The sequence below is a fragment of the Elaeis guineensis genome, chromosome 4, assembly GCF_000442705.2.
Source record: "Elaeis guineensis isolate ETL-2024a chromosome 4, EG11, whole genome shotgun sequence".
In the NCBI taxonomy this organism is placed as follows: domain Eukaryota; kingdom Viridiplantae; phylum Streptophyta; class Magnoliopsida; order Arecales; family Arecaceae; genus Elaeis; species Elaeis guineensis.
In genome coordinates, this window is record NC_025996.2 from 57,705,981 (window position 1) to 57,716,644 (window position 10,664).

Consider the following 10,664-nt stretch of genomic DNA (forward strand, 5'->3'; position numbering starts at 1 on the left):
GCTAGCGTCTATGAGAAGAATTTAGTAATTAATGCAAAGGAGAGACCTGCAGCATGCGAACCAAAATTGAGAGTTGGGAAAATTAACCTTAGCTATTGGTTTGCGAATAAAGCAGATATAAACAACCAAATAGCTCTTGAAAAATAAACACAAACAAGGAATATTATTCTTGTGAAATTTTATCATGCTAAACATAAATATTTAAAAGGAAAGCAATCATGAGCTATTCTTGGAATAAAGTCCTTATTTATGCCGCTATCATGAGCTATTCTTGGAATAAAGCCTTTATATGTGCCTTTTTTTTTTATGTTCGAAAAGTGAAAACGCCCTCATTGCTCATATAATAAGCAACCAAGGTTTTTCTTTCAAAAAAAGAAAAAGAACAAGAAAGAACAAGAAAGAACAAGTGATTTCTTCATTGGTGAATGGAATCATTGCTGTCATTTATTATCTCAATTTTATGTTACACAAGACTTGTAAACAAGCAATTCCTCCCACAACTAATGATCTACTGCACAGTGGTATGCAAAACTGTGACCCTTTCTCTCGCTGGACACATCCAACTTCTCGGGGCTGGTACTCTCCTGGCTTTTTCTTCTCTGAAATTTTCTACCGATGGTTATCCTCTTTGTTCCATGAACCATCCAGTGCAGGAAGTTGGTAGTCATCCGGTTTCAAAGCCAATGCGAAATCTGGCAACGTCGGTGCCGTCTGAAGGATCCTGCACAATTAGCAACCACAGAAACTTCTATCAGTATGTCTTGGTAGATAGCAAACTCATACTTCAACATTTACCGTGTCATAAATAGCTAATGCCACTGGATGTTCGGTTGTAGGGTTTACATCAAAATAACCCACAAAGGAACCAAAAAAATGTGATGTTTTCGGTAGGGTTTATATCAAAATAAGCCATTAAGGAACCAAAAAAAGAAAAAAAAAAATGATGTTTCTAGTTTACAAGTTCAGGATCTGCATATTATCACATTCACCAGCTGAAGCGTTCTCATATAATTCTTCTCACAGAACCAAGCATGTGGTTTTAAGACGATGAACTATCAAGACCATATCAGTTTTTTTACCAATTTCATGGTCCAGCAACATTCCATCAGGGTTCAGAGAAAACATGTAAAACAAAATATTTTCAATAACAAGGAAACAAATTTCAGAAAAAAGATGTTCGCAACTAATATTGGATCATACATTTCAGACCTAGTAAATATAAGATCCAAAGGATATTGGCATATATTTACAGAGGGTCACAAAATTTGCGGTCAAAGGAGGAAAGTGCTATGGCATAGGATGTACACAGGCTGCAAAATCAAGTCAATATATGAATATACAAGACATTGTCGATTCTAACAAATAAGCCCAAAAAAAGGAACCTCCCAGAAGAATGCATAAAAACACATGGAGGGTGTCACGCTAGGGTATGAAAGTGAAGTGGTTGTCCACTGCTTTATTCATGAAAGAACCTTGGCAAAGGGCAATTAACTAATTATGGAATCCGAGTCACAAGCACATACCAGTAAAGGTCATGCAATACTTACAAATATTGAAGTTAGACAAACTATTATCAGAATATTTCAGCTAAAGATCTTATGTCAATTTTTAAGACAGTTACCTTTCTTGACTGTAGAGATCACGATTGATTCTAACCTTGCTTGAGGCATCTTTGGGGATCTTCTCGGAGAGGTACTTCATAGATCCCCATAGAGGAGGAATCCTGTAAATAGATCAGTTAGTGAAGACTTGAGTATGTTACAGGAATTATGTTTGTTCACCAAAGTAGCACTTCACCGAGAGCAATTTCTTCCACCCAATTTTGACCAAGGTATTTTATACATAACTGAATCAAAAATGAGGCAATACAGGAATTCCAGATAAGAGACAGGAGCAACTCAGGTGTTGATGGAAAGAAGCTGGAACAGTTATTCCATTGTTTAAAAACTTAAAGCACCTAGCAAGGTAGGATGCCAATTACAAGGCATCCAGACTATAAAATGAGATAATATTCTGAAAGACAATTAAGTGATTTGTATTTATCTACCATTAGACAGAAAATAAAGCAAATAAGTCTTAGTTGCTCATGTGCCTTGAGATACTTCTAAGAATATGGCTATGACAAGGCTACAGCAAGGACAAGATTCACTTTCATGAGTCTGTAATTTACAGGTACAACAAAATGAAATTATTATACAGAGTTCCATACTAGAAGACTTAAAATCCACTCCATAATTTTCCTGATGGTAAAGGGAGGGATAGAATCCATTCTATTTATAATGTTAAAGAGAAAGGACTGAAAAGTTGATGAAAATTGTATAGATATTGGTATGAATCAGGACATGCTTGCTACCATATCTTCCTCATGTAAAATAACCAAAAAGATTACCGAGGAAAAAGTGAAACTTGCTATGCCGCAACATGGAGCATCTTAAAAAGGGGAACAGACAAAAATGAAGACTGTTAAATTAAGGCAGGTCAATGATAAAATTACCTGGACAGAGGAGGCATCAAATTGAAGGCCTCACATGCTTTCTTGCTTTCTTTGAGAAATTCCTCAGCTGCTTGCAGGGCAGCTACAGCCATTCCATGGGATTTCTCTGTATTCCCCTCATCAAGGATCATTCCATGGTAATAATATGCAGCAGCCTGATAGATAATAATATTTAAAAATGCGTTGAATTCTGTAGGAGTATCAAAATACAACAGAAACATGCAGATAAAGATTTCCTCATGTTTCCTAATGCATTTAAGCACTGTTTTAAGCTCTCTCTCTCTCTCTCTCTCTCATATCCAACTTGGTGTGTTTTGGGTATGACAGAATATCTCATAATTTTCTGATCTAGGAGCATCCAGATAAACCAAGAGGAAGTAAACTGTACTTCATAAAATACAACATTTCCACTAAATGATTAATATACAGTTTCATGATATCAGCAATATACTGCTCCAATTTATTGATCTTATATGGTGGTTTGATTATTTTTTCTATTTAGATTTTAAATTTGTTAACCATATTTTTAATATTTAGGTGGCATTTGGTGATCCTTGTCCTGAAGTAATCTGATCCTCGATGATCTAAGATCATCTGCATTTAGTATGCTATGTTCTAGTGATCAAAGATCCCTAATTATCTACAAGTAATTTGTTTGGTATGCCATGAAAATCCAAGATCACTAACCATATAATACCAAAATTACCCATTATATATTCTGTATATTTGCAAATACTAAATAGAATTCTCAAATAAATCATAAGAAAATATACTTGAATGGCTCGGCACGTACATGCAATTTATACATAAAATTGTTTGGACAGACCACTTATAATTTGATAGGAAAATTATTAATCCTATAAAAATATATTAATTTGTATTATAGAATTAATAGCTTCATTTATACTTATATTATATTATTATTTTAATACTAATATTTACTTTGATTAGAAAAATAAGGAAAATAGAAGTAATATATTAAATAACTTCATAACATAAATATAAAGTACAATAATATACTTCTATTATAATTATACAAATATAATTGAATAATAATATGATAATAATATAAAATATATATCATGAATACTATGTATGTAATATTAATATGATATAATATATATAATATTGATATAATATATTAATGATATATACTAATTTTTCTCACTGAGCCGAGGGGCATTTTTTCCCGCAAATTTCAACCCAAGATCACTCCCTTGAGATGATCTTGGAAACTCCATCCTCAAGGATAGGTTAAAGATCCCTAGATTAGATGTTGATTTTAGGAGTAGAGATGATTTGGGATCACTACCATATAGAATCACTGAGGTGTAACCAAATCCGGTACTCTCATCATCTCCACCCACATTACCCTTGATCTTTGGGTCATCACCCCATATCAAATGCCCCCTTATAAAAAAGATATCATCCACAATCACCAAAGCATGGACAAAAGACTTCTGGATTTTGTTAAAGTACATCTCTACTGTATTTCCCAGAATTATTCATGATAAAATATATCCATTTGACACCCGAGTGTTTTACAGCGTGTAAAATAAAAATGAAAAGAAGTGGTCTACTGCATCTTCTCTAATTTGATTCCAGGCACTTAAACAAAACAGAAACAAGAACCTCTATATCATATATATGAGGTCAATTCTATTGATTCCAGACAATTTTTATGTTTAGACTATTAAATCTTCAAACAGAATCAATTAAAATTATCTAGTTCTTAATTTTGTTTACCAAATAATATATATGTAATGAATATTTTAATCCCATTAGGTATTTAGAGTTCTGACATGACACATGACATATCCGTCATAAGATTATCATCTCACAATGGAACATGTTCTGGCAGCATTGAACTCTGATTAATATGTGTTTTAAATCAATAGAAGCAAAAGTAACTTTAATAACACAAAAGAACATGATAAGCCACAACCTTCAACAACCATGCATGCGGATAAAATGAAATGCTTAAAATAAGTTTATAGGAACGACGAAAAGAAAACAGAATGGTTGTCATACCTTTGCTTCAACATATTTCCACTTCACAAAAAGTTGATGTTTCTTCCCCCAGCCATCAGAGAAATGAAGTTGTGATATGTTATCATGAGCCTGTGTAGACTAGAATGAGCTTAACCACAAGAGAAACATTTATATATATGTATATAAAGTTTGGCACCAAAGCACAAACTTGACCTGTTTAAGTGTTAAAAAAAATAAAAAAGTAAAAGAAAAAGCCAGTAACCAGAACTGCATAGCAAATGACCTAAATTTGCATATCAAGTATGTCAATGTAAGAGTTAAGAGGCTGAAATTCAGGCCAGGAAGCAATGATACCTAGTGTGCCATGCAGCAATCACCAGTCAGGAAGAATGTAAAATCGGAAAAGTGTAGCTAAATTAGACTTCTTCATGTAGCTATATGTATAAAAATAGAAAAGCACACAAAATGGAAGCAAAGTGACCCTTGCAACATGAAGCATTTATGATTCAAAACAAGGAAGACGTCAGAGCAAAAACAAGCAATTCATCGCAGATTGATTCTACTATAAGTTACAAATTGAAATTTATCAAAGATTCACAATATTTATAGAAAAATATGTGGGGGAACAAATCCATGTTCCCAGGTAAATAAATAGATCCCACGGTTGAATCCTCAAGCCTCAGTTCCAATGCTCAATTGATGACTATACCTAGGCTACAATATTTAATGTTGAGGTCAATAACAATTTTCTCATGATCAAGTCATACAATTATGGCTTCAATGCATCTCAATCAGCGATTGCAAGGCATTCAATCACTTGTTAGATGGTGCATAATGCTGGATTGGAGAACTGGCAAAGAATGGATCATCATCATAGTGACAGATGTCACATACGAACTCATGTTCATCAATGACTAGACTTCTGGATGCTCTCTTAAAGGATAAGCTGCAGTTAGATCCAGTATTTGTTGGTTGATGGATCAACAATAGCAAGATCTTGCTGGTCTTGAACCTTGAGATCTTCGAAGATCAATCCTCAATCTCCATAGTTTTTTCCATTATATCTTCAATGTCATAGCTCTAGGCTAACCAATTATTGTTCAGAAGTTATCCTCACAATGGATCTATAAATTTTAAGCACTCGTTTGCCAGATCTTCTCAGATCACCTCCTTTTTGTTGATAGCTTCATCTTCATTTTGGGGTCCCCCTCCCCCTACTCCCAACTTTCTAAGAATTTAAGGTCGCACACTCTCCATATGGTCAAACTAAATGTCTATGCCCTATTGTGACTCTTGATGCCAAAGCAACTTCTTATGTTGTCGAAGCAATTCCTGATGTAAACAGAACCACTCATGTTATCAAAGCTATCTTCACAAACCACAACCAACGTGCCACCACACATTGAAGACATTTTCTTCTGGTGAGCCACAAGAAGGATCTTGTCATTGTGATGCCAATCTGGTAACTAAATTATTAAAAAAAATGTACAATGGGCGGTCAAAACACCCTGGGGTGTGAGGCTGGCATGATTAAAAATTTTAGGAAAATGCTTATCAAATATATCATGTGTAAAAGAAAACATAGAGTTGTTTTTCAACTTTACAGTCTAAACAATGAATTCATCTATCACAGTAAGCTTGTGAAAGTATAAATAAAATATTGGATAGTAAATAATAAAAATCAAAAATATACATGAAGCACATAAATGACAAGTGGAATCAACAATTCATGAAGTGAAATCAACAAGAGAAAAATTGAATTACTTGTAGATCTTTACAACATTTGAAAAAGGAATAATAGAATAAGAGATGAAGTTTAAATCATTGTCTATGGTGGTGACAGGGTTAAAATGGGCTGCCATTTGGAGGTTTAAAAGGAATGTGCCTCTCCAACCCAGGACACCTCTGGATCTACCACTGTCCTGTGAGGATCTGTGCATACATGCATCATGCCTCACATCGTTTGCGCTGGAGAAATCTTGGGTACTCATATTGGGCCCAGCAACTCGAGTAATAACTTCCTAGCTAGCCTTTCTAAGTAAGGTCCTAGGTCATTACATCTCTACAACCCTAATGCAATCCTAGCACATGCAAGTCAAGAAAATTTGGTCAAAACAAGTATTACCTAGACCCTGGCATTAAAAATTTATCAGCGAGTTGGATACACAGCAGAGCTTTTCAAATGAAGTGAGCTTTGGCTTAAATTGCAAGGGAGACAATTTACCAAAATTTCTCGAAACAACAGAATTTTTCTACAGAAACTTCAAGGAAAACATTAGATGAATCTTAAATGTCTTAAAAAGCCCATTATAACAAGCAATAAGAGCAAATAATTGAGCTGCAAAGCTGAGATGCCAAACATGTTTGGATTCTCAATTATGACCTACCAAAATCAAATAAATACAGGTTAAAAGGAAAAAGACAAGCAGCATGCAGTCATGATATTTATTCTCATTATTTAAAACGTTATGCATTCTAGAAAGATCTTGCATTCAAACAAATATTCCACTTTTTTTGGGGAAATCTTCATTTTGAATCATTAAATATAAGAAATGTGGAATTTTGTTCCAGCAATAGCTCAGCAGAAGTATTTCACTTCCTCTGTCCATTATAAAAATAACATTTATTTTATAAACTATTGTTTATTTTTATATGATAGCATGGATAATGAGAGATTTACAAAGATTTTTTTTCTTTTTTGAGATATAAATTCGAAAGAAATTTGAAAATCAATCTAGTTTAGGCGAACGAATGAGGGAGAATGGTGTAAAGTGCTAATAAGTAACAACCAAACATGACCGTAAATGGATAAGAGAATGACGTGCAAAATTTGGCAGCCTTATGTGGAATACATTAGGCAGTTGCCAGAAGCCAAGAAGAACAAAACCATCTAGTTCTTTGGAACTAATAAAGAAGTTGTTGCTAAATATGTTAACAAAGAAAACATACAATAAAAGTTAACAATTCAAAAGAGTGGAAAATTCTTGGTAAAACAAAATTTGCAAGCTAAGCATTGAACGTGAAGTGGAGAGAATGAGGGTGAAAGAAGAATGAAGAGGAAGAAAGGAGATAGAACTAGAACTGGATATCCTTATTTTATAGGGATCAAACTATAAATTCAATAATCCATATATATTGATAGAATGTAAAAAGTAAGAAAAAAAGATGGGAAGAAAAAAGAGCATGAAGTTAGAAGTGAATTACTCAGTTTCATAGAATCAACGCAAAAAATAATGAGAAAAGAGAATTGAAAACATTAAGGAATGAGCAAAAGGGATGTGAAGCAAGAACTCATCATGTAGTTAAAGAAAGTATGGATACCTGATGCCAGTACTTGACCATCTCACATGCTAACCGGCGTTTAACTGCTAGTGTGGCCTTTGGACTATCAATTGCCATCCCAAGTTGAATATCAACACCCTATATTACCAACCATTGAAAGATCGAAAAATATGAGATCAGTGAGACAGATGAAGTGCTTTTCAATTGACCAGGGTTGAAGTTTAAAAAAAAAAAGCAACAGATACACATGAAAAGGATTCTCAGTCCATCTGATTTTTAGAAGCATCATAGAATTGTATGAGCTCAACTGACTGTTAAATGATATTCAAGAAACGAAAATATATATTCTGAATTTTTCACATCAAAAAAAAAAAAATGCATACCTTGCACCATGAACAACTAATAGAAATTGAATACTAATAATATGCAGAAGCAGAAGCCCCTTTTTTTTGTACCAGTAGCATACAGAAGTCATTACTGCATTTTATTTAGTAGAAAACTATTACATTCAGACAAAGGATGCTAAACTTCAATTTCTGGTACATCATTTTGGGAAAATTAGTGCTGTCCTTTCTTTGACCGAACTTTAACATGCAGCCCTTTGACCACTATCATTTAATTTTTAGTACTGCACACGCTTATATGGGATTGGCACACACTTGTACTTATATTGAGCCCCCTTATACTAGTTTTTGCATGCAGTTATATTGTCCCTGCACATGGTTATATTGTCCCTGCACATGTATTTGTGTGTAGACAGTTATTTATAACTGTGTATGTATTGGGAGATTTGTGTACAGCCGCTAGGGATTGGGAATTAAAGAAACTTTGAAACTTGAGATAAATGTTAAAGTCCCAATCAACAAGGATTAAAAGTTATAGTCCGATCACTGGAGAGACCGGCCATCAATTTACTGCCTTTTTATATGAATCTTAGCTTGTTTTATGTACATAAAACAGGGGTAAACTTAGGGATGGCAATGGGTCGGGTCAGCCAATACACGTCCCTACCCCGCAATTAAAATCCCCATGCCCATACGCACCCCATACCTGCCTTTGGTCGGATCGGTTCGGGTTAAGTAGAGGTGCAAGTCGGGTCAAGTTGGGAAAATAAGAGGGGTTGGGTTGGGTCGAGTCAAAAACTCATGTAAACATTATAATATGATTATAATTTTGAAAGGGGGATTTAGATTAAGGTTATACAGGTTGGGTTTGGGGCAGGGCATATCATTACCTATACCCGACCCGAATCCACTTCGGATTTTTTTTTTCTAGAACCCTACCCCTTCTGGATTTTAATCGGATCGGATAAAACCCGCCCCGCATGGATCGGGTCTGGTCAGGTATCTGGTGGCTGGCTAAAATTGCCATCCCTAGATAAAAACTATCATTTGTGAAAGTTAAGAAGTCAGCAAGAGTGGGAAGAGAGGAGAGAAACTGGATTCCTGATGTTAGTCATCACTGAGGAATCTTTAAAAAAGATCACAACATAAGACTTGGTATTTAACTGTTAGTTTATAGTTTCATGTCAATGAGATACATAGAATATTTATGTTCGTTCTCAAACAGCGATAATCTAACAGAAAATCCTAATATATATTACAGCATAGAATATGCAAGAAAATGACAAATATATACAGTCCTCCCTGTGATAATAAACTTTTAATTGAACAAAATGCATAACCCACTTTCGAGTAACAATCAGGTGCCTTAAATCTCCCACTGACTAGGTTCAACTACCTATAAAACAATGTTAGAATTTCAGTTCGCAACCCTTTAGTTGGCCTCGTTGGTGCTAACATTTTTGGCCAAAACAGGATAGAACCAAAATCATCAGCAATTTGGTTGATAGTTGTGCCCAGTTTCAAATGCTTTGTCAGTTTTAGCCAAATTATTTTAGCTTTCATTTTGGTTTTTTCCAGATTTCAGACAAAAAGAAACTGATATTTTACCAAGCTCTAAAGTTTCTAAAGAACTAGATTCGTGTTGTTTCATTAAGTCAAGACAATGCAAACAGGATAGGAACTGTTATGTTCACCAATTTAGTTCAAAATATAAACTGAGACTTTTCTCAAAAAATTGATGCTAACTAAGAGATACAAATTTACAACATTAAAAAGATAAAAGGAATCAAATGAAGCTTGTTCAGATGGTCTGTGGTAGGGCTACATTCCACAGATAGTTGAGATGTTCCCCACATCACTTTCTGAATTATAGGGGCCTAGAAGGTAGTGATGCGGTTCTGACTTTGGCCGATACAATTTCATAATGCTACAGTTCTAGAATGAATAATCATCTAATATGTTACCAGCTGTGAGGTTGACCTAATCTTGATAGCATTATCAAGGAATAGGTTGCATTTCTAAACTAATTTAGGAAGATGGAGCTTTAGAAACAAAACCCTGCATAAGACACTACAGAAACCGACTATGTCATCCACTAACAATTTAAAAACCAATTGAATTTTTGGAGTAATGTAATGCTGGTGGAGGTGCTAAGGCACTACAGAGAAGATCAGAAAAGAAGCAATTATGAAGCTCAATTTAGCTGCATATAACTTTTAGAGGGGGAAAAGAGAAAAGAAATACAGTGGGGAAACCACCACCAGGGTTCAAAACCTGGACCTCTCCAAACTGGACAATGGTGCCAACCTGGCTGATTGGAAGCTATACCGAAGCTTGATCGATTCGATTAAGGGATCCATAAATTCATATAAATGCATGAATAATGTCAGGGAATAAGTCAGTACCTGACCCAAGGCCTGCATGGAGAGAGCTCTAAGCACTCCTTCTTCTAAGTCTTGTGGGAGATCTCTCCTGCAAGTTACATAAGAAAAAAACCATTCAGAACGTACAAAACAAAATCAGTAAAAAACATTGTGGAATCTATAATTCTA

At 34.6% G+C, this 10,664-nt stretch overlaps 1 protein-coding gene across 2 annotated transcripts; it reads right to left on the bottom strand.

The window, feature by feature from the left end:
- Positions 1-395: 395 nt before the first annotated feature.
- Positions 396-10,584, bottom strand: LOC105034740 (uncharacterized; the record flags this gene model as incomplete). 2 transcript variants are annotated; one of them, XM_073256584.1, is given in 6 exon segments in its annotated part: positions 396-721; positions 1,622-1,723; positions 2,495-2,649; positions 4,526-4,615; positions 7,808-7,906; positions 10,518-10,584. In XM_073256584.1, coding segments are annotated over 6 exon segments (625 nt in total), but the record flags the coding sequence as incomplete, so codon positions are not given.
- Between the last annotated feature and the right edge of the window lie 80 nt (positions 10,585-10,664).